General features: G+C 50.2%; 8 protein-coding genes across 8 annotated transcripts; 2 read left to right on the top strand and 6 right to left on the bottom strand.

Moving 5' to 3' along the window:
- Positions 1-294: 294 nt before the first annotated feature.
- BJY04DRAFT_231684 (major facilitator superfamily domain-containing protein) lies at positions 295-2,235 on the bottom strand (the record flags this gene model as incomplete). The annotated part of the gene is made up of 8 exons (XM_073719599.1): positions 295-605; positions 687-930; positions 996-1,053; positions 1,114-1,380; positions 1,437-1,612; positions 1,673-1,739; positions 1,799-1,985; positions 2,037-2,235. The coding sequence occupies 8 exons, from the start codon at positions 2,233-2,235 to the stop codon at positions 295-297; spliced, it is 1,509 nt and encodes a 502-aa protein (XP_073566164.1).
- Positions 2,236-2,582: 347 nt separating this feature from the next.
- BJY04DRAFT_231682 (amidase signature domain-containing protein) lies at positions 2,583-4,773 on the top strand. Its single transcript, XM_073719598.1, has 7 exons — positions 2,583-2,947; positions 3,021-3,143; positions 3,208-3,856; positions 3,916-3,965; positions 4,037-4,180; positions 4,246-4,540; positions 4,604-4,773. The coding sequence occupies exons 1-7, from the start codon at positions 2,687-2,689 to the stop codon at positions 4,723-4,725; spliced, it is 1,644 nt and encodes a 547-aa protein (XP_073566163.1). The 5' UTR covers positions 2,583-2,686; the 3' UTR covers positions 4,726-4,773.
- A 206-nt stretch (positions 4,774-4,979) lies between these two features.
- BJY04DRAFT_223136 (Zn(II)2Cys6 transcription factor) lies at positions 4,980-7,346 on the bottom strand (the record flags this gene model as incomplete). Its single annotated transcript, XM_073717605.1, has 5 exons — positions 4,980-5,482; positions 5,551-5,805; positions 5,858-5,977; positions 6,039-6,625; positions 6,685-7,346. 5 exons carry the CDS (start codon positions 7,344-7,346, stop codon positions 4,980-4,982), a joined length of 2,127 nt encoding a protein of 708 aa, XP_073566162.1.
- A 497-nt stretch (positions 7,347-7,843) lies between these two features.
- Positions 7,844-9,374, bottom strand: BJY04DRAFT_200062 (F-box protein). Its single transcript, XM_073712866.1, has one exon. The coding sequence runs from the start codon at positions 9,320-9,322 to the stop codon at positions 7,913-7,915; it is 1,410 nt and encodes a 469-aa protein (XP_073566161.1). The 5' UTR covers positions 9,323-9,374; the 3' UTR covers positions 7,844-7,912.
- Positions 9,375-11,411: 2,037 nt separating this feature from the next.
- BJY04DRAFT_143001 (uncharacterized protein) lies at positions 11,412-13,193 on the bottom strand. Its single transcript, XM_073708717.1, has 3 exons — positions 12,565-13,193; positions 11,952-12,514; positions 11,412-11,899 (listed from the first exon to the last, which is right to left on the bottom strand). The coding sequence occupies exons 1-3, from the start codon at positions 12,791-12,793 to the stop codon at positions 11,681-11,683; spliced, it is 1,011 nt and encodes a 336-aa protein (XP_073566160.1). The 5' UTR covers positions 12,794-13,193; the 3' UTR covers positions 11,412-11,680.
- BJY04DRAFT_142942 (uncharacterized protein) lies at positions 13,052-14,427 on the bottom strand. The gene is made up of 3 exons (XM_073708716.1): positions 14,299-14,427; positions 13,769-14,229; positions 13,052-13,332 (listed from the first exon to the last, which is right to left on the bottom strand). Exons 1-3 carry the CDS (start codon positions 14,314-14,316, stop codon positions 13,311-13,313), a joined length of 501 nt encoding a protein of 166 aa, XP_073566159.1. The 5' UTR covers positions 14,317-14,427; the 3' UTR covers positions 13,052-13,310.
- A 532-nt stretch (positions 14,428-14,959) lies between these two features.
- Positions 14,960-19,637, bottom strand: BJY04DRAFT_210648 (P-loop containing nucleoside triphosphate hydrolase protein; the record flags this gene model as incomplete). The annotated part of the gene is made up of 15 exons (XM_073714279.1): positions 14,960-15,673; positions 15,716-15,953; positions 16,001-16,119; positions 16,156-16,530; positions 16,574-16,752; positions 16,803-17,013; positions 17,053-17,373; positions 17,424-18,009; positions 18,059-18,317; positions 18,534-18,660; positions 18,720-18,774; positions 18,826-18,941; positions 18,992-19,072; positions 19,136-19,153; positions 19,602-19,637. The coding sequence occupies 15 exons, from the start codon at positions 19,635-19,637 to the stop codon at positions 14,960-14,962; spliced, it is 3,435 nt and encodes a 1,144-aa protein (XP_073566158.1).
- An 852-nt stretch (positions 19,638-20,489) lies between these two features.
- Positions 20,490-21,761, top strand: BJY04DRAFT_200052 (BTB/POZ domain-containing protein). Its single transcript, XM_073712865.1, has 3 exons — positions 20,490-20,548; positions 20,621-21,463; positions 21,527-21,761. The coding sequence occupies exons 1-2, from the start codon at positions 20,517-20,519 to the stop codon at positions 21,444-21,446; spliced, it is 858 nt and encodes a 285-aa protein (XP_073566157.1). The 5' UTR covers positions 20,490-20,516; the 3' UTR covers positions 21,447-21,463; positions 21,527-21,761.
- The last annotated feature ends 211 nt before the right edge of the window (positions 21,762-21,972 follow it).

Here is a 21,972-nt window from a genome sequence, read left to right as displayed (position 1 = left end):
TTGTACTTATCGAATCGCACGCAAGCGGCGCTCACGCGCGAGTGCTTTCTCTTGATACCAAATACTGAATCCCGGTAATAGCCTTCTTCCTCTGCCACAAATCCCCGATATTACCTACCGGCGCCGCAAAGGAGGAAAGAAGAATAATGTAGGTAGACCTGCATAATCTGGTCTCTACTAGTATTCTCGGCTTCATAAGAAATATATTAGTACCTAGTATTGTCCCCCCCCCCAAAAAGCAATGGCACCCTAGCTTCCTGGCTCAACCGAACAGAAACCCATCCATTTACTCGCTCAAATGGTATACCGAAACAACGGACTCTCATCCCCCAAATCCAGAAGCTCCTCCTCCGTAAACCTCGCATAAACCTCCTCGACGGTCATCATTTCCTTCCTCTTATTCAATTGCGCAAACTTGAACCGCAAGAACACCGCCGCCGACAGCGAGACACCAATAACTGCAAGTGACGTCCCGTAGCCGGTCCAGTAGTACGGCGCTTCTCGGCCAAGATAGATGTTTGTTCCTGCTGCGCCACCGAGATTTCCCACGGAGATCATGAGGGCCATCCCTGCGGAGCGTTTCCAGGGGCCGGCGAGGTTGTTTGCTGAAACAGAATTTGGAGGTTAGATATTTTGTGGAGTGAGTTGAGTTGAGTTGAAAAGGGGGTTTAGTAAGGATGGCTTACCTGTCCAAGCGACCGTTCCGCAAACGATACTGTAAAGGCCCATCGCGACAAGGAAGAGCATGAAGTATAGGGCGCCCGGGACGTAGCCATTTTTGGGGATTGCCAGCAGACCGATGAGACCGATTCCGCCGACGATGAGGGGCCCGATGACGAAGAGTGAGCGGTCTTTGGTTTTGTCGGAGAAGTAGGCGGCGGTTAGAAGGGCGATCACGGCTGCGACGTAGATTGGGATGGTCATCAATTGCTGGCGGGTGTCAGTGACAGAATGTTTTAGGGGGTGTTGAGGGCTTCATTGTATCCGAGACGTACAGCTATAGCAGAAGTGTATCCGAGCTCAGCGACGACGGTGGGAAGGGCGTAGATAAACCTGCAAACGCCAACCTGTTAGACAAGTCCGTAGGTGATCAAAATACGAAGAGTGTTATACCCATAAATTGGAATAGAAGATCCCCAGTACACGACAACGATTAACCAGACTTTGTAGTCGCGCAGTGCGGACCAGACGTACTTCCACTTGAAGGCCTGTTCTTCACTGTATGCTCCACGCTCAGTTCCAGTGTCGTATTTCAAGCGGTGTTTCACGATTGCTCTCTCTTGTGCGTCGAGGAATCGAGCGGAGTCTGGGCTGTCGGGTAGGAGGAATGGCGCTGCGATGCCGAGCAAGACGGTGAGGATGCCTTCGAGAATAAACAACCTGGGGACGACCGTGAGTTAGTAAGGGATGAAGAGTCCAATAAAAGAGTCAGAAACCATCTCCACCCAGCGAGTCCACCGACACCATCCATCAAGTTTATGAGATACGCTAGTAGGCCCGAGAGAGCGCCGGAAAGTGCACCGGCCGAGTAGAAGACTCCCGCTCGAAGTTGTATCTCGTGCCGACGGTACCACATAGTAAGGAGGTAGCTAGCAGCAGGGAAGAAGCCGGCCTAACAATTGCATAATGGGTCAGTGTCTGGTCTGTTCCGATTTCGGTAGTATGTACGTACTTCGCAGATGGCAAGAAAGAATCTTGCAGCCATTAGACCAGAAAAGCCTTGCACGATGCCCTGGAGCCTAAATATCGGGTAGGATTAGTACAATAGCATCTGGTAAGGGCGAGTCTCTGAGCGCACGTTGACACAATCCCCCAAGCGACTACCATAAGACCAATGTATTTCGACGGCGGTAGCACCTTCAGCACGAGGTTCGAGGGGATCTCAAAAATCGCATAGGGAATGAAGAAGATTGAGTTGCAGAGGTTGTATTGAGTGCTTGAGAGATTAAGGTCCTCTTTTAGTCCGATGATGGCTGCGTTTCCCACTACCAAACGTGTCAGCTCGATGTATGTGACATGGTGCTGGCTGTACTCACTGTTAGATCGATCAAGGTACGACATCAGGTATAAGATTGCGAGGACTGGCAGAAGGTAGAGATCAATCTTTCGCCTGATCTTGCCCTCCTGCTCGGTGGTGTAGGAGAGTAGCTCCTCGGAGACTGCCAGCTGAACGTCATCCTGTTTGGAGTCGGCGACGGAGCCTTTGCGATAGTCCTGCTTTTCCTCAGAAGACATGATTATGGATGGGACTAATACCAAGTTGTGGTGTCTGCTTCAATGGCAACACCCGGAATTAAAGCAAGTTGGGAAGTAGATATCCCTGCCTGAGAGTCGAGATAACATTGTGGAGCACGACTCCAGGTGGTTGGAGAGGTATATGACCTCCATGCCCTGAAGGATTGGAGGCTTATCAAGCGGCCGTGTGAGGACCGTCCCAGCACCGACTCGGAGCCGGCCCGGGTGTGAACAAACAGTCAAGATAGACAGCTTTCCCCGCACTTGGCGATGATAACAACGACCATCTGCTGATAATCCTCATCTCCAACTTTTTCTCGACGTATCGGAGAGACTCTCATATCATCCCTTTTCTCGGTCTTGTTCACCGTCCTCACCTGCAGTCCTGCATTTACCTTGCTGACCACTTGGACTTCCCGCACGCGCCTTGGATACCTTCTTTCCTAGCAAAATGGCCTGGCAAACGGCAGCAAATGAAATCCGCGAAGCTCTGGAAAACTCAATTCCAGACAAATGGAAAATTCCATCGAACCAAATCGGACTGCGTGATGTTACCAAAGTCCCAGAATCATGCGGCATACTATCCGAGGAAGACATTGCCATCACAAATCTCGATGCATCAACGCTTGTGCACAAGCTCACCGGCGGAGAATTGACCGCAACACAAGTTACCGAGGCCTTTTGCGCGCGAGCAGCAATTGGACATCAGCTCGTACGTCTCGTCGTTTCACTTCATCCTTCAATATATTCCAGAAATTTCGCTAACGTTAGGCCCCCGATTCTAGGTGAATTGCCTGACAGTATTCTTCCCTGACAAAGCACTCGAGCGCGCACGGCAACTGGACGAACACCTGGAGAAGACGGGAAAGCCTTATGGACCACTCCACGGACTCCCCATCGCGTTGAAGGTGAGTAGTTTCCAACTCTCTCCCGACGTTGACGGCGTAGCTAAATCCTCTTCACCAAACAAAGGACACGTACGACCTCCCCGGCTACGCAACAACATGGGGCTACGCAGCTAACGCCTCCCACCGCGCCGCGCGCTCCTCCGCAACCGTGAGAACTCTCTACGAAGCCGGTGCCATATTCTTCGCCAAGACCACGATGCCCCAGGCCGGCATGCTGCTCGAGACCGTATCCAATCTCTACGGTCGAACCCTCAACCCGCGAGATACAAACTTCGGGGCTGGAGGTAGTTCAGGCGGAGATGGAGCACTGGTTGCGCTCAAGGGTTGCGCTATGACTCCGTCGACTGATATTGGTGGCTCAATTCGAGCTCCAGCGGCCTTTAACGGCCTCTACGGGATTCGACCGACAGCAGATCGAATCCCGAAGAGGGGTATGAAGAGTGTTGAGAGTGGACAGCTGAATATCCGGGTCTCGTGCGGACCTGTCGCGCATAGTTTGGCAGATTTGAAGCTTATGACCAAGGTCTTGACAACGAGTTCAGAAAGAAGGTACGATCCCAGTTGTGTACCGGTTCCGTGGAGGGAGGTGGATAAGAAGGGTGAAAAGTTGGTGTTTGGTCTCTGGCAGTGGGATCGAGCTGTGATGCCGCACCCACCGATTCTGAGAGCATTGAAGGAAACTGCTGAGAAGCTCAGAGCTGCTGGTCATGAAGGTACGGATACTCTTGCCATTATACTCTGAGCCTCGGCTAATCGTTGTGCTAAACAACAGTTATTCCATTCAACATCCCATTTGATTGCTGGAGGGCCTCCCAAGTCTATGTACGGCCCCTTCTACCCCTCCAAGCTTCACCCGTATGATTTGAATACTGATTCTCCTGTGTGTCGGTTAGATGGACATCTACTACCAATGCGGCAACGAAGACAGCGCAGCCCTCCTCGCGAAGGCCGGTGAAGATATAATGCCAGCATACAAAAAAATGCTTGAGGTCTACAAAGTTCCTCAAACGCCGATCGACGCGAAGCAATTGCTCAAGGTACTTACTCCAGTATTCCCCTTCACTCAAAGAGTCTTGCCGTTCTCAAGCTAACCCAACAATAGCTTATCCAAGCCCAAAGCAAATACCGCGAAACCCTCGCCGACGCATGGGACGCCATATCCGCGCAGACATCAACAGGCAGACCGCTCGACGGGGTCATTTGTCCCGTCTCTTCTGTCGCCGGATATCCGCACGACTTCTTCCCTTGGTGGGGTTATACAAGTCTATTCAATCTGGTTGACTATCCTTCAACTGTTCTACCCCTCAAGGACTTTAGGATAAGTCAGGAAAAGGATCCAGAGGACGATGCCTATGTCCCGCAGGATAATTACTTTGACAAAAGCTGCTACGAGATATGTGAGTTTCTACCATGGCGGCAGTTAACCCATTCTCGCTTTCTGACTTGGAAACTCCCATTAGATGACCCTGTCCGCTGGAGGAATATGCCTGTGTGCTTACAAATTGTGGCACGGCCTTTTGATGATGAGGAACTACTTGCTGTTACTGAGGTAGTGGATGGCATTGTCAATGTCAGCACTTAGTAGCTGTCGGTGCCAAAAAGGCGCACTATATAATATTCTCTCCCAAGCCGCCTCCTAGTCTGAGCAGTTGAGCTTAGGCAACATAATGGAATCTAGAAGTCAATCTCCAGTCATTCATATAATACTGGCTACATCAGCCTTGGTCAAGTAGGCTTTGACGGAAACTGCCATTGCTTATTTCATTTTTGAATCACACTCCATGGTAGGGTAGTCTGGATTACTCGCACCCCCCATGGGAATCTACTTCTGGAACCTCAGCCTTGAAACAGAGTATAATCCTCAACGTCACCAAACGACATCTGGAGCGACGCGGCAAAAGAGTTAAAGTCTAGCATGTATCCCGGAGTGCTCGGTAGAGACGGGATAGCCAAGTCCATGGCAGCATATGGATCATTGGCATCGGTTCCATTTTCAATCGTGCCAGAATGCGACTCTGAACTGGCGATCCACGACGTACTGTCCGGTCCAGCTATTGCCGCGCTGTTGACTGCTTCGGGTGTTGCGTGCCTAATCGGCGCACTCTTGAATGGAAACTGTTCCGCTAATTGGATGGTCGAGTCGTTTGTTGGTCGTGGTGGGTTCCAGTCTCTGCTTGATGCAAGTTGGATTGCCAGACTTGCAAGTTCGCGGATAATGCGCGCAAATTGTGGGTAAGGATATCGTTCGAGGATGCCGGCCACAGCGGCAAATAAGGCGTTCAGAGCGCCCCAGTCTACGGTATCGGGACGAAGGCGGGCGAGTCTCATTGCCAGGGTAGCTGACATAAAGAACACATTAGGTTATTAATTTCACTGCAAGGAGGGGCAGGACAGGGGCTCAGTATACCGGTGAATGCTGGAAAGAGGGCAGAATACGTCGGGGCCCAGGGGAGGTACCATTTGTAGTCATTTTTTTCTGCTATGGAGGCGAGTATGCGAGTGCTGCGCTCAAGCGTCGCATCGATCATAGTTTGTATGGAATCCAACGATCGCCTGCGAGATCCGAGTTTGCTGATAATGGCGCTGGAAATGATGATGAAGGCGTAGTCGCGTTGGAGGCGGAGGCTGCTTCTTGAGAATGAGGTCACAGGGCACCCGAGAGCTGGTGGATGTAAGTAGGACTGTACTCACTCGTGGACTTGGTGCAGACGTACCTTCGTATTTCGCGTCCCATCCTATGAACCAGGCCTCGATGTCCCCATCCACCCGCCCAATCAATTCCGGGATATTTTGTGCCGGGATGTTGTTGTCGCCAATATCATGGAGCATGCGCTCTTGTTGTGTAGAAATATAGTTAGCAAGTATTGTAAATAAGATGCTCAAATTCACACTCACCTCGAATATGGACGATTTCGATGTTCGACACAATGCGCATCCACTGAGGCGCCGAGATAAGGTTGCTAAGACTGCTATCCTGAAGTATGTTTGGTGGTACTGCCCTTTGGGAACGGTGAGCGGTACCACTTCCAATTTCTTGCTCGACCTGATGCAATATCAAACCAGTTCGAAGCATGCGTGAAAGGTGCATTTCCTCGTAGGAGCGTGGATTATCGGACTGTTCAGGGCATTCGCGGTATGGCATGTCTTCGCGCTCGGGACTATTTAAAAGCCCCAGATCAAGACCCATTTGATAAGCATGGCTGACGGCAAACCAGTTGCTCTCGGAATACGCTGCCAACAGCAGCATGCCCTGGACAGTTTCTACCGAGACCGAGCTGGCAAAGAGACTTTTCATGGCGAGATGACGTGCTTCCTGAAGGCATCTCCCCCCTTTGGTGATTGACTCGGGGGTTTGAGGGTCTACTCGTAGCGCAATGGCTAGGATTGTAACAAAGCAGAATGGCGAATACGCGCGCATGGAGTCAAAATCATCTGCCGCTGGGTCAAATAACGGCAGGAAGACATTAGCGTTGGCCATGTACCTGTGTTGTACGATCTGAATTAGTGGGCAGGTCATGAAAGATTGTGATAGCCCACTTACAATTGGAACAACCTCCGAGCGTCGTGCTCGGATATGATCTCTCTGGAAATAAGGTCTCCCCAGCCCTTGGATGCCGATACTATTTCTTTTTGTTCGGTTAGCGGGAACTCCGTGGGTGATACTCTGTCACCTATAAAGCTCCTCGACGTCATCGCATGAACAGCAGTTATTGGTGCATCCAGGTGCATGTGCCCGAGGTCCTCAGGCGCTGAAGCACGGTCGCCCAGACGGGCAGGTTGAGGCGCACGGTGAGCCTCCAGTCCTTTGCTTGATGGGCTGGGTGACAACCACGGAGATGAATCGGTATCAGAAGTGTGACGAGAGAGTTTATTTCGTGGAGATTTTCGACTAAGTTGGCCAACAGTCTCTCTCAACCTTGCCACCTCCTGCTCCAAACGAGCCAACCTCGTTGTATCCGTCGCCTCATCGTTCTTCTCTGTAGCCTGAGCTGATGCAGTTCTCCTCCTGCTAGTATTCCCCCCAGTGATCTCCTCGAAAATGCAATCCCTTCCAGTCGCACGACACCGTCGACACGGTGGATTCGGCGTGTTGATTATACATCGCGCCTTCTGCAAGCGGCAGGTCCGACACGCCTTGAATGTCCTTCGGTTGGTCGCTCGATATACAACACCGCCGGTGTGCTGGATGTTTGCATCTGACATGGATACGCTCTGGAATTGATGCTCTGGAGGTCCCAAGATGTCGTATCCTGCATCAAAAATCCAGGGGGGGGAAAGGATGGAGATAACAGTCCCCGCTTATCGCTGGCCAAGTTGGACTCTTGGAGAAGGGTCGTCTAACCCAACACAAGGCTAAGACCATTTCGGCGCAGTTATCCGAGTCTGTGGGGTAATTGCCACTTGATCAATGCCGGCTTATCGTCAGGCGCTGGTTTGGCGCTTAAAATCTCATTTGTGCCGCAATTAAAGTTCTTTGAGTAGGTCGTTTGACATTTACCGGACACTGTTGCCACATTCTTAACGTTTATGATGTCTTGCTGTCTTCCAGCGCGAGGCGGATGTTCGTGGTTTGATCTAGTCCAAATATAGATGCCTTTTATAACAGCCATTACACTTGTGTGGTGCAGTCAATTGTCCCTGAATCTAAAACAGATGAGTGTCTTTATTCGAGGATCAAAGGTATTTATTTCATTTATTTCTCCCACTTCAATTCTCGTGATATCTTGTCAAGTTTCTAGGCAAATCGCTCCTGTAAATACAATGAAGCATTACTCTGAGAACCCATACGATCTATTCCGCCGAATAATATCCTCTATATGCAAATCCCTGAAACAAAACGCCACCCCAGCCGCCGAGCACATCGAGTCAATCTGTTCCTTAAACTCAGCAAACTTCTCCAGCATGGCTGGTATAGGACGCGGACGGGCATTGGACTCCTCAGTCGACTGGTGAGCATGCGTCCAATTGCATTTTATTTCCACATAAGTCAAGTTCGGGAAGCGGTCCTTCCCACCAGAAACTAGCCTTTCGATATGTCCCGGCAACTCGAGCAGATGCTCCCGCCTCAAGCCATCCAAAATGAGCGTTTCCAGCGATGAGGGTACAATATCACTCAATCGGTTCCGCGAATGTTTGTTCAGTTCATCATAATCGTAATGCCAGTTGAGGATTTGTGACACCAGCAGTCGAAGTTTCTTCAGGGAAGCGAAATCTTTGAAAGACCCGATGTAGTCATAGTCGTAAGGGTCATAGGTTGTATACACATCTGCTCCTTCATAGGTAATTGTGATTTCTTGCAGGCTCTTCCTATGTCTGCGGAGCGGTTTGTAGAAGCTCGACGCACACATACGATCATCGTCCGGGTAGGTGGGGTTATCTCCATGCTCGAAGGTGAAGGACTCGAGTCGCTTGGTTGCGCAGATCAGATCCGCGAATCCGCGTCGAGCACCGCTGATTGCGAGGGAGATCTCGGTAATATCAGAGAATCGTTCCTCGTTGGGGATGTGGTGAGATGTGTGGAAATTGTCGGCGTCGTCATACTCCGCATCAGAAGCTCCGTCGTCGAAGATCATGTACCCATGAAACCTCCGTAACGACGGGAGACGGAAGATCGGGACGAATTGCCCTGAGGTGAGACCGTAGTCTAAGTCAGAGCACACGGGCGTAAAGCTTTTCAGGTTTCGCAGGAAAGGGAGTTTTTGTTGCGCGACCCTCGCCATCCACTCGAGTGTGTAATTTGAGAATTCGTGCACTTTCAGAGTGAGGTTTTCCAGGTTCGGTAGGAGAGACAGCAGCAGGATAGCGGCTGCATCGTTATTATCTCGCTCCTGTACCCTTAGTTCCCATGCGGAGAGATCCTCCTCTGGACCCAGGGCATCTTTCAAGAGAGCTCCTATCACTGCTGCCTCAAATCGCACGTTCTTCGTCCTCCGGAACCAGATAGAGACAGATAAAGAACGAACTTCCCGCGCCAAGTCCGGGTTCGAAGCGAGTGTATGTATGAGAAGACTCAGGTGGCCGCTGCGGTGGGTGATCAAGTCAAGAGATGTGAAAACCTTGGGTAGCAAGAGCGGGTAAAACGCGCGGCAGGAGCAGGCGAGGCTGAGAATATCCTTGTGGTCCTGGATGTAGCTTGTGATTAAGAGCAACAACTCTGCTGGGAATCTAGCGAGCGACATTTTTATCAGCGAAAGGATTTTTCCCTTCTGCAATGTTTTGCAGTGTCGAAAGTCTGCAGGATCTGGAAACAAGAGGCAACCGGGCTCCATCCACAAGCTGCACCACCAGGCAGCGATCAGGCTGCCAAGGCAGAGCCAAGACATCTGGCCACACGTGGGCTTCAGACGCCAAGACCGTCCTTTGCAGTGCAAGCCGCTTCGATAAAACTTTACCTCTGTGGCACTGACTACCTTGAAGAAATGAAATCTGGATCCCCAACTAAGCCTGGCAAGTCGATAGTAATCTTTATAGGCAGTTTAAGCAATCTGTGCTGAGAAAGAGGCTCAGGGGCGGATGTTGCGCCCTGGGTAATCAAAAACAGCCCACCCCACCTCGTCGCCGCATGGCTCTATGGACCCTGACTCGCGTAGGTCGCGTTACTTCAGCACAAACAAAGTCTCTTGTTGCGCGCTTCAAGGATATTGTGGCACATTTTGTAAATCTCGTAGTTGCCCTTGCGAATCAATTCCTATTCCCAACACCTCGCTGCATGATTTGCATGCTGTTTTGCATGTTTTGTCCGACAGCACCGGAATGGATATTTGCGCAACAGGTAGACCTTAGCTCACAAGGGGAAGCAGACTGGGACCAAAAGTTGAAGGAAAAACGATTGATTGGTTGAAGAAAGTTTATGAGATTTGACTTTCCAGATTTTCACTACATAATTGACGGCCTCGAGCACGCAGAAGACAAGCAGTACGTATCACTATGAAGGTATCTGGGCGACATAGTACATGCTAGTATAGGTTAGGTACCTTTAGAACTCAAAACTATTGACTTTGAATAGCTGCTTCTTCCTATTAAAGTAGGCGCTTGTACGAGCCCTGTCTGGTCGAGCGGAGCGGAGCGAGGCACATTAGCTTGTATGTAGTTGAAGCGCGAGAGTATAAAAACCAAGTTGATTAATGAACTAAAGCTTCCTTCCGTCCAGACCACTCAATCCTCAATCACTGTATGATTATCAGGTTCTTCACTGTATAGCCAAAATACTGCTGTGTTCCGCCGGCTCTACCTCCGCGGCGGTTGTTCCTCTTTCGCGCGCATGGCCCAGGGTGCCTTTTCCGACATTTTTGACAGAACGGAAGGCACTGCCCCTCGTGTAGACGTCCATCGCAACCGGGGTTAGGACACATGGGGCGGTCTTAGGTCGGTTAGCAGGGGACGATTCTAAAGGAGCGTGCATACCGAGCATGGCAGTTTTTTTTGGCTTTTGCGGCTGCTAGTGAAGGCTATTAGCGGCGAGGAGCAACCAAATGCTTAAGTATGATCCACATACATTGGAGGCGGAGTTCGGATGCTCGGTGGTGGACTGTTTCACGGTGGTGGGGGCGGACTTTACTCCATCCTAGGTACATAGAATGTGAGCTTGGTCGTCCTTTTCTCGATTGTCCATCGTACGCATACGTTTCTGTCAGGAGGGGGTTTAGCGGCGTGCTGAGAGCGGGCGTGGGGTCTGTAGGGTAGCCTTCTATTAGTACGGCTTTGAAACGGCTGGGTTTGCACTCTTCGTCGTCGATGAGGGCTTGGGGTGGGGAGTGCTATTGGGATCATACTCGTTGCTCGGTTCCGACCTGTAGCCTTCTATTAGCACAGATCTGTAGCGAATCGATTGATTCTACTCACATTTTTGATACTTGAGCCATTTGGTCTGACAACTGGAAGAAACTTAGGGAGGGGGTTCGCTGGTATTAAGGAAACGGCTTTGGCAGGTGCGATCAAAGGAGCACTTACCTTCCCTGGTCGTAGTACCATCGTTTCCAGAATAGAGACTGCGAAAAATGGATAATCTTTAGGCGGCTGCTGTGGTCAGGATAGAAGCGAACGAAGTAATCTCGAAAACACAGGGGCGGAATTGAACTAGGTTTTCACAAGGTGACGAAATCAACCTTCACCTGATACATTGGAACCTTGAGGTTGAATCCGGAATCCCACGCCAATACTTAGGCGCCAAAGAAGGCGAGGGTACGCAAGTGGCCTTGCACGAGGGGCAATCAGCATATGCTATTTGAACTTTTCCTCCCGCTTCGTAGGAATGCTTCATAGCAATAGGGGTAGCAAAAATTTATATTCCGGGACAGAAGTCAGAGGACACCTTCAAAACTTCATACAAATCATCTAAAGAAGCGATAAAAGCAGCAATAATATTGCAAGCACAACAAATGCTTCCTACACAACATTTCACAATATCCTCAGATCGCGAGGCAGAGGCGTTGTTTGCCCTGAGTCTGAAGTGACGAGAGCTGGAGCGAGCGATCAAATGGAGGAAACCCCACTCTCTGTAAATACATGTGCATACTGAAATAGCCGTACCTCTACTCTTACTGATCGCGAGGAGCCGTGTCGGTAGCCTTAAGGAGGATCCAGTTTCCCGCGGGCGTCGGCGTTGGAAACTCACCCCGGATGCAGTAGGCGATGCCAGGCCTCAAGTTTGAACAGTCCGCCCGAAGGCTCGGATTCCAGACCCGGAAATCCTCAATGCTGATTCCGTAGATTGAGCCGATCTGGTTGCATGTGTCTCCAGAGCGAACGACGTACCACTATTGAGAGCTATTAGCATGATACTGAAGAGAAGCTGCCCAACAGACTGACCTCATAGCACTCGGGAGTAGTTCCACTCGGTGTTGGACCAGGAGCGGTGGTATACGTTGCGATCTGAGTCGTGGTAGTCGTCTGATTCCAGTCCTCAGTTGGGTTCACGCAATAAAACAAACCAGGAACAAGGTTCGTGCATTCTGTATTGATCGCTGGGTTGATCTGGTGGAAGAGATCAAGATCGATGCTGAATCGATCGGAGATAGAGTCACAGAAGTCGCCAGACCTGACCTGGTAGTACTGGCCGCAGCTCTTTGTTGTACCGCGGGGAACAGGACCGGGAGGAGCAACGGTCGCTGTGGCGTAGCCAGTCGTCCTGCTGCCAGTCGGGTCGGGAGTAGGAGTGGGTGTTGGGGCTGGAGTCGGCTGTAGAGCACCTGGTGCACCAACACAGACTTGATCACCAGCGACAAGGTTTGTGCACTCGGCATCAAGGTATGCGTTCCATTCGAAGAGTTGTTCAATGTCAAGGTTGTTTGCTCCAATGATATCGTTACAGCTGGCGCCGAGTTCGACAGGGTAGAGTTGACATGCTTCAGGGAGACATAGAACTTGGCCGACTGAGAGACAGGTGAGTACGCTACAGGACATAGGTAAGGGATATACTGACTTCTCAGATTGGCGCACTCGGGACGCAATCCATTGATGGCGATCAAAGCTCCTCGTGGTACATTATGTGCACTTGCAATCTTGGCGCAGTTGTCGCCAGAGCTGACAGTGTACGTGGTGTTCCTGACGCAATCTGCCAGCGTGGCATCGGCCTGAAGATAACGGGCACTGCTCTGCAGACCAAGCGAGACCCAGACAAACAAGTAAACGAGTGAAAGGACAGTAGCCATTTTGTATAACGAATGCGATGGTTGATAGAGTCTGGCTAACGAAATTGGAGCAGGAAATGGCGAGCTCTTAAAGTAGCTTTGAGGAATACACAGTTCAGTGGGTAAAGTACCATGTTGCACCGCTTATCGTTGTGTGCTACACATAATATCCATCGGATAGCCAGGTGTCACATTACAAAACTTTATCATCCATGGGGGGTAACCCGCTGTGGCATGCCGCAGGGTACGTTCCACGGGGCGGAACTATTGGTCGCGTTGGTGACGGTATTGGTGTACACGTCTGGGGTACTTCACAGGCAGGGGAAGAATTGCATATGTGAGTTCGGTAGGTCCAGAGGCAATAGAGTAGTAGAAGCCCCTTTCCTATCGATAGGCTCCTTCAGGCGAGTGCCACGCTAGTCAAACCGCATTTGGCGCGTGGAAAACCTGCAACTTGCAAGTAAATCAAAAGGGTTGCGGTATTGTGGGTTTTTTCCCTGAACAACAAGAGATCCCCCGGAAGCATGGCCCGAAGTCTCTAATGCCGAAAAATATGGTATCTGTAAGAGGTTAACAATCACGCATCATGTGTGCCATCCATGGCGTAGCTATCTCGAGATGACTGGCAAGTAAGTGTCATGAAAAGTAAGAATAGCTTGGAATTCGTATCAATAGGTAGTATCCAAGATCCAAAAACCCCACGTCCGGGAGGAAAACAAAATGACTAACTCCCCATGCAGCGCGCCCATCTAGAAGTCGTCCATGTTTTACGCATCATAGTCCGGATGACTAGGCCAATCAACCCACACATCATCTCCTTCCGTCGCAATCTCCCACACGGTGTCACAGTTGGCTATAGCCGGGTAGAACCTTGCCAGCAAGGAAGACACGGCGACTTTAATCACCCGGGGAAAGGCCGACTCTGCATCCGCCCCGAGAACGACATCTATGGCTTTCACAAAGGGCACGGAAGACGGATCTTTGGGTGTCACTGACTCCATACACTCCTGATCAACCATCAAGCACATCTTTGTCTTCAATCCCGGCTCGACGTCGCTGAACATGCGATAAGCCATAGCCACATGCTCAGGGATCTTGTTGTCCATGCAGTCGTCCGAGACAATATCCATTTCGACCTTATTCAGTAGCTCATGAGCATCGAACGGGAGATCGGCAGCGATAATTTCTTGGTGCAGAAGAGGTTCGTACTTCTCCAAGAACTGCAGCCATAGCGCCTCATTTTTGTAAAACGTGCGGATGAGGACGAATCCAAACTTCTCCCATTTCTCGCATTCCAGTATTTTCAGTAACGCCTTCGTTCCCGTGAGTGGAGATTGGCCTTCACCCCTGTCCTCATTTGTGTACCCGTTTGTGTTTCCATGTGGCACGTCTGTCGGGAGAGGTTCCGGCTCGATCGGCAGTCCAGTGGGGGCGACGGCGGAAGAAATTACAGAATTCTGAGAAGGCAGCTTAGGATACCCTTTGTCTTCGGTAAAATTCGTTGTGAAACGAGTCAAGAATCATACCTCGCCTGAAGTAGGCATCCTGATGGTGACCGTGGGGTCAGGTCCTTCATAGGTCAGGGCAGTGGAAGTCTGGTAACAGGCATCAGATAAGGATGAGGGAGTGAGTAATGATGCTACAACAAGAGAGGGTGTAAGAGAGATGGTGAAGGGGAGCAAGTCTGAGGGGTAGATCATCTCCTGATGTGAGGGGCGGCCACGGGCCGCGGTCTGTTCTTGGCTCATTCGGGACTAGCGCCCTCGTACCTGTTGATCGTGCGGAACTTTTTTTCCCCCTCTCCTGATCTTGTTGTGCCATCGCAAGGTTGCGGAGGTCGCTAACTTCGGTTCATGTTGCACAGCCAATGTTAATTATAGAGCATTCGCCCTCGCAACTGTTTACGATTATTCAGGTCAGGCGATTCCCAGACCTGGCTGCCGGCTCGAGCTGCATGGCCCGCTTCTGCTATCATCGTGGTGAACAACTCCCATATTTGGATTTTCGTACCCCTCTTCTCTAAGCTAACAAAGCTGATGAATCTATTGTGAGCCAGGAGCTTCTTAATCACTGACCTCAGTTCGCTGTTGCGTCTACCCGGGTACAATCTGATGCGTGCAACCGGCTCGAGACCATGAACGGCTTGCGGTGCTACATATCCAGAGCTTGAGCTTGGCACTTTTCTCGTCAGTCAGGATACGCCCGGGCCTTGGATAGGAATACCATCTGGAAATATCGCCCCTTCAGCTTCAATAGCTCGTGATGTGATCCCCGTTCCACGATTGTGGACCCTGCCCCACTACCGTCACCAAAGACATAGATGCAATCTGCCTGTTGGACTGTCGCCAATCTATGTGCGACCGCAATAATGATCAGATCGCGTCGACCTGCAAGTCGTTCCAGGGATTGTTGAATTAGGCGTTCAGACTCGGAGTCCAAGCTAGACGTTGCCTCATCAAGTAGCAAGATGGCGGGATGGCGAAGCAAAGCACGCGCGATGCAGAGTCGTTGTTTCTGGCCGCCACTCATTGAAACTTGTGCATTTACCCCGAGATCTGTTGCATACCCATCTGGAAGCGAGACGATAACGTCGTGGATTTCAGCCTGTTGACATGCCTCTTTCACCATGGAAAGATGATCGGCGCCTTCGGAGACTGCCAAGCCTAGAAGTAGATTTTCTCGAATAGTGCCCTGGAACAGTACGGGCTCCTGACTTACTAAAGCCACATTCCGGCGATACACAGACGCGTCTACCTGGTCTATATCATGGCCCCCAAACTCTATCTTTCCGCTAGTAGGCCGATAAAACCTCTCCAGCAGAGAGATGAGCGTCAACTTTCCACAACCAGAGAGTCCCACAAACGCAACAAAGTCCCCACCTTTAATATCAAGGTTGAGACCCTGGAGTGTTGGCAAGCTCCGCGTCGGATACTAGAAGAAGACCTTTGAGAACTTCATGCTGACGTGACTCTGGATACTAGACGAACCACCTGCCTTGTTCGGAGCGTGGTTCTTGAAGCCATCGTGCATGACACGATGCATGGCAGCCCGGGTCTGTGCGATATTAGGACTGAAGCTAAAGAATATGCCTGCCGACCCGGCTACCTGAATAATCGCGATGAAGGCGACGAAAAAATTGATCGGATTATACTCCCGAGAAGCCAACAACTGCCCTCCATACCTGAATCTATTAGTGAATCTCTGTAACGTACAGAATGCAAGACTTGCCAGAACGAAAGCGCCATGGCCAGAAACTCAATGCTTTCTGAAAATGCAATAATAAAACCGGAAATCCAAAGCCTGCGCGTTGCAGCTCCTTGTTGCTCGCTCAGAAGAGTCGTGTAACGCTAGAGAATATAATCCTCCATCGTGAGTGAGCTGACTGTCCTGATTTCTTTAACAGCTTCGCCTATGAATTCTGAGCTATTCGCGTAGACTGCGGTGTTCAGAGACTCTAGCGACAGCTCATGCCGCACTCGAAGAAAGGCAGCCAGTGCTAAAATTGGCGCAATTATTACAATGCCTACCGCTAACAGTTTCCAACCGTAATAGAAAGCGATGAATAGGCAACCAATAACGCTCAAGAGCGCGACTATGGGGAACGCACTTGGAATACCACAGAAGTCCTGCAGCTGCCTACAGTCCGCAGACAAACAGGAAGCGATTAATCCGGATGCGTTATCCTCTCGGTCAAAGTATGAAACCGGTTTGCGCAGGATGTTGGTGAAATAGGCTCTTCGTGCCCAGGAGCCCACATACTATCGAAGTCAGTAAACGTGAATTTATCTTTCAGCAACGGACACCAGCCATTGATATAGAATTTGCAGAATACCCAAGGACCGCATAACACGCTCCCATGCTGACAGCAAGGCCCAAGAAGATAGCAGCCCAAAAATCAGCGGCATCCAGCAGGTCCCCCCCTATATAAAGAAAGCTGTCGATGAGCTTGGCAAAGAGCCAGCTTTGCATGGAAAAACCAGCTACTAACCATCAGCTCTAATCCCTTTAGTCTATCTGCACATGCGCTTACCCCCTGCTCCGAGAGCTGATATCATTACCGCGATGAACAACCACCAATATCGTTTGCGTGATTTAAGAACAGCGGAAACGCCTCTGATGAAACTAAAATTTGAATAATTCTCAGGTACGACCACTAGATTATATGCAGGCCGTCTATCATCGTTCTTGCTTTTAGCAATCTGTGCCTCTTGGTCGTCTCCGTTCTCTCTCTGGCCGTGGAGCTAATTCGATTCCGAAACCTCGATACTCTAGGCGATAACAAACTGTTTGTAGAGACCGCCTCGAGTAAGAAGGTCGGCGTGTGTACCTTCCTGAACGTTATGTCCATTTTGCATGACAATGATGTGGTCGGCCTTGCGAATCGTTACCAGCCGATGAGCAATAACTATTATCGTGCAGTTCCTCGCTACCCGTTCCAAGGCTGCTTGAACAATCCTTTCACTTTGAACATCAATCGAACTTGTCGCTTCGTCCAGGATAAGTACAGATAGCTTGCTAACTATACTTCGCGCGATTACTAGTCGCTGTCGTTGTCCACCACTAAGCGTAAGTCCTCGCTCGCCGACAACCGTGTCGTATCCCTAGCCATGATCAATGTGGGTTAAAGTAGCAGCAACAGAAGGGAACCTACGGCTGGGAGCGCTTGAATAAAGTCGTGCGCATACGCCTCCTTACAAGCTGCTACCACCAAGTTCCACTTTACGAGGTTCGCCATGCCTTCCCATCGCGAACCTATCAGTCCCATGCATACATTGTTATAGATCGTGTCATTAAAAAGAAACGGTTCCTGTTGCACAAGTGCGACCTGTGACCGCCACCACTTATAGTCAACTTGATTAATATTCTGGCCCCCAAGGTAAATTCCTCCTTCAGTGTTTTTCGCGAGCCGATACCACCCTTGAAGCAAAGCCACCACCGTACTTTTGCCGGACCCCGATAGTCCGACGAGGGCTGTAGTTTTACCTTTCCGAAACCTCGCATTAAAATTCTGCAGCACCGTCACTGTCGGCCGACTTAGATAAGCGAAAGTCACGTTTTCGAGCACAATGTCCTCCTCGACCAGCACCTGGGGAGACTTCAACCCTCCTGCTGAACATTCAGGCAAGTTAATCACATCAAAGAGTAAACCAGTCGAGCCGATCGCCTTTAAGATAACCAGGAGCGGTGCAGCGATCTGTCCCATTACCATCACGGCAATTAAAACCGACATAAAAACACTTCTCGGCGTTAGCAGCCAATAATGGACAGGGAGATTGCGCATCCTACGTGATGATCGTGTTGATGTTGTCAATTCTTCCATAGTACAACTGCCGCAACCCGTACCAGAACGCCAGCGAGAAGCTGCAATATACGCCAAAGAATATCAGACCAAGATACACTGCGCCTACCATCAACATTTTCAAGCCCCGTTTCCTTCCCTCTTCTACCCAGTGGGCGTATCGTTTCGTGAGCTCTTCCTCTGCATTAAGCGAGAACACCGTTCGTATTAAGCCGAAAACTTCGGTCGCAATTAACATATGCCGGTCTTCGGCCTCGGTGATCGAGTGTAACTAGCGAACGAGGATTAGTATCGTGATAGACATGCAGACCCCGATAAAGAGAATCGCAGAGCTGACTATCAAAGTGAGCAACCACGAATAGTAAAACGCGATCGCATAGGCCGTGATTAGGAGTGTCAGCGTTTGAAACAATGTCCCCAGTCAATCAGAAATACTCTGCTAGATTATATTCGAAAAGTTACTAATTGCGTTTATCACCGTCCCTTGAGGCATTTCATCGAGTTTGCTGACTAGTTGTGACAAGAGCGACCAGATATATTTAAACCGTAAGACGCTCGAAGCCTTGAGACCGATAAAGCGGAAACACAGCTTCTGGGTGTCAGTTTCATAACTCTTTCTGTTCACCTTAAGAGAGGGGGGATGCGCACCGTGGAGATATACGTCAGAACGAACTTAAGCAGGAAGAGGTACAATATAAACAACCTGCCGTTAGTTATTGTCTACTGGAAAGACGTGGAATGGCCGAATGCTTGCGTATTCCTCGCGACAGCTGCTAGAAATCTCTCCTTGGTAACACCGCTTCCGGGGATAAAGTACTGCGTGAAGTCTCCCACCAAACAACCGAATATGATGTTCATGAGTGGCAACGCCTGCTCCAGTAAGCATACAACCTTACTATTCGCAGAAAGGATATGCCGACCACGCCAGACCCCATTGCGCAAACAGTCCCAGCGATAAGCGCGAAGGCGCCACCCTTTTGTGCTCCATATCCAATAATTCTCTGCCATGCCGAAGGATTAGTCTCTCCGACATCTATTTTGTAAAGAATAACTATGGAACTAACCAGATAGTTCCTGAACAGCTGTGGCGTTTTAGCCCCGGGCTATTACTCGCCATCGCTTTGCTGTATATCAATAAGTTCGGGCTCGGGGGACCGACCCTGGAGCAATTCTCCCATCGATAACCCCGCAATTGATGTATCCTCCATTAGAGGTGCGATTAAAGCGCTCATCTCTCAAAACTTACGGCGCGTGTACTCGAAAATTCGATAGAGGTCCCAGGTTGTTTCAACCTCAATGCAAAAGACGTGAGCGATCAGCCATCATCTTTAGGCCAATATCTATTTCTTTGACTGCGGGGCAGTAGAAACCTCGCGGAAGGAATAAATCTCCCAGAGCCACTACCGCGGCGGCTTTGATAATAATCCACTGCTGATACCCGGGATCTCGGACCAACGCAGGCTTTCCGAGGTTGGGATCAACAGCCGATATCCAGAAACTCGCTTCCACAGTGGGCGCAGGCAATCATACCCATATCATTAATTTCAATAAGCTTGAGAACCCCATGTGTACAAACACAAATAAGGTCCTGCGGCGAAACATGCAAGATTCTTCTGTCGCTGGAGAGCTCGGCCTGAAGCTCATTCATATCCGACTTCCGTGTGAGATTATATATCCTAGTAAAATTTCCTGTAGACTCTTCGGCTACTACCTCAACTAGTCACCCCAGGGATTCTTAAAGAGTTGCGGAGTTATGATAATACCCGTGGTTAGCCCATTTGGGTTCCAGCTGTGCTCCGGACATTTAGTAAGCTTCCGTCTAAGGACCCTTGGTTAACCTGTTGGAAAAGTACGCCGCATTCGCCTGTCAAAAACTCACAGGGTGCATAGAATCCATCTTATCATTCTGATATGTCCAGCGAAGGCCTCAAGGACCATGCGACCCCTTGAAAGTGGCACTTCGGCATGGGACAAGCAGAGTTCTGCGCCTAGGGCTGCCCGATAGATACCGTATGACTTCTAAGAGATAGCTTCAGCGGGCATATCAAAGTGGCAAGCCAGTTGGGGTGATAATCCAATATTCTTCCCGGCCAGAGTATCCATTCGGCGACTGCACCGAAAAGACCCTGTCGAGAGCACGAATTGGCCAATCCCACATTTCCCACCGCCAGAACACTAAGATCTTACGTTACCGCTGCGGTGCTTCCTTTACGCCAGATTGGATTGTATTGTCATTGGGTTCGTGGGTTGTCGGCCGCGACTGCGGGTTTACTCAATGTCAAGGGTGGTGCAACCACTTACAAGGTTTGGATAGAGCAATACCAACCACTTAACCAGCGCAATGACGTGGCACATTGGTCCAGGTGAGCTTCAGACATATTACAGCACAGTCCCCGGGGGTTTCCTCAGATAACCAATGCTCCCGGCCTAGAGGTAACCGCCACCATGAGCACAGACAACCGCATCCCGTACATGAAGTACACCCCCTCATACCTTTCTCTCCTGTTCCCAATTCATGTTAGAGCTAGTTGCTGATACCCATTTACTAGGTTTCTCGAGTCCGACACGATCAAGCTTCATGCGAAGGACTCCCCCCGCACATTCAGCATTCATAGCAAACTCGTCGCCTCGATCTCAAGACCCATCACTGCAGCCTTCGAAAACAACTTCTCCGAAGCAAAGAACAAGACATATATATTCGAAGACACAACAGAAGACACCCTATGCCGGTTCATTGAGTGGGCATATACGAGCTTCTATACAGCACCACCAATCCAATACCACTCATCAGAGGTACTCGATGGCCGGTCGGAGACCGCGGCACAGAATTCGGGCAGCACAGCCGAAAGCGAGAACAAGCAGCAACAGGCGGCACCATGTCCGACTCCGCAAGAGCCCCGGGGCTTCCCAGAGGAAACCCCAAGGAAGTCCACCAATCCGCCCCCTGTTGATCCAACACCCACAACAGCCAACAACGCACTGGTCGCACACATGCACGTGTATATCTTCGCAAGTGTGTACTTGGTAGATGACCTACAACGAAACGCCATGGCCCTTATAGCCGACATGCTCGAAAGGCAGTGGCACGAGGGAATCGAACACCACTTCCCTTCCATCTTCGCATGCTTCAGACTGGCATTCAGCAAACTTCACCGCCGCGACAAGCTTCTGGTCTACCTCGCCTGCTACGCAGCATTCCTCCTCGACAGTTTAAAGACTCAGAGGGAGTTTCACACCATTCTGTATGAATACCCCCTGCTGAGCATACTGATGGTCCAGCGACTGCATGGGGTGCGGACCCCGCCTTGGGCCCAGTGCGCTGCTCCAGAATCTCAGGTCCAAACTGCACCCAAGGAAATGCCAGGTAAGGGCTGATTGAGCTATTCTCGGAGGTGAGCCTTTTTGATAAGCTTTCTTTGCCTACAGTTTTAACTTTTCATACCGACAAACTCAAGGCCGGAGAGACTTTGGATGTGCAATGCTCAACTCGTACTGCTAGATGGAAAATGGTTCTCGCGCCATCGTGAGGGGTGTATTCGAGCTTCATAAATTGGATAGTGTTTATTTCATGGAACCTGTGCGCAAGCAAATATTGGCCTGGCGTGCCCAGTGTAACTGTGAAGACGCACCCTCTGCGAGTTTCACAGAAAGCTCCATGGCCGAATTACCAATAACAGTCCATACTATGTCTTTCACGAGACAGGTTTCAGACCATCATGTTAGGTTAGGCGTAACCAACCGCAATTAGATACTCGTGATGACCACGACTGCGCTTGCCACCTTGTCGCAGAAGACACAGGTAAGGTAAAGAAACCCATCCATCCCTCACGCTCTCCCCCGATTCAACAGAGTCTGGTAGGTAGATGAGCGCCCACTTCTAATGCTAATAGTTAGCAATGCA

This window comes from Aspergillus karnatakaensis (assembly GCF_047715665.1).
Source record: "Aspergillus karnatakaensis strain CBS 102800 unplaced genomic scaffold BJY04scaffold_68, whole genome shotgun sequence".
Lineage (NCBI taxonomy): Eukaryota > Fungi > Ascomycota > Eurotiomycetes > Eurotiales > Aspergillaceae > Aspergillus > Aspergillus karnatakaensis.
Note: the sequence above shows the minus strand (reverse complement) of the source record. Positions and strands in the feature narration are given on the sequence as shown.

Excerpts from the sequence above, each read along its gene's own strand:
- BJY04DRAFT_231682 (XM_073719598.1), top strand. The coding sequence starts at position 2,687 with ATGGCCTGGCAAACGGCAGCAAATGAAATCCGCGAAGCTCTGGAAAAC. Across the intron at positions 3,966-4,036 it reads GGAGGGCCTCCCAAGTCTAT|ATGGACATCTACTACCAATG; the intron begins GTACGGCCCCTT and ends TGTGTCGGTTAG. Across the intron at positions 4,181-4,245 it reads ACGCGAAGCAATTGCTCAAG|CTTATCCAAGCCCAAAGCAA; the intron begins GTACTTACTCCA and ends ACCCAACAATAG.
- BJY04DRAFT_200062 (XM_073712866.1), bottom strand. The coding sequence starts at position 9,322 with ATGTCGCTCGCTAGATTCCCAGCAGAGTTGTTGCTCTTAATCACAAGC.
- BJY04DRAFT_143001 (XM_073708717.1), bottom strand. The coding sequence starts at position 12,793 with ATGGCTACTGTCCTTTCACTCGTTTACTTGTTTGTCTGGGTCTCGCTT. Across the intron at positions 12,515-12,564 it reads CGAGTGCGCCAATCTGAGAA|TCGGCCAAGTTCTATGTCTC; the intron begins GTCAGTATATCC and ends CCTGTCTCTCAG. Across the intron at positions 11,900-11,951 it reads CTACTCCCGAGTGCTATGAG|TGGTACGTCGTTCGCTCTGG; the intron begins GTCAGTCTGTTG and ends AGCTCTCAATAG.
- BJY04DRAFT_142942 (XM_073708716.1), bottom strand. Across the intron at positions 13,333-13,768 it reads GTTGATCAGGAGTGTATGGA|ATACCATATTTTTCGGCATT; the intron begins GTCAGTGACACC and ends AACCTCTTACAG.
- BJY04DRAFT_200052 (XM_073712865.1), top strand. The coding sequence starts at position 20,517 with ATGAGCACAGACAACCGCATCCCGTACATGAA. Across the intron at positions 20,549-20,620 it reads AACCGCATCCCGTACATGAA|GTTTCTCGAGTCCGACACGA; the intron begins GTACACCCCCTC and ends CCCATTTACTAG.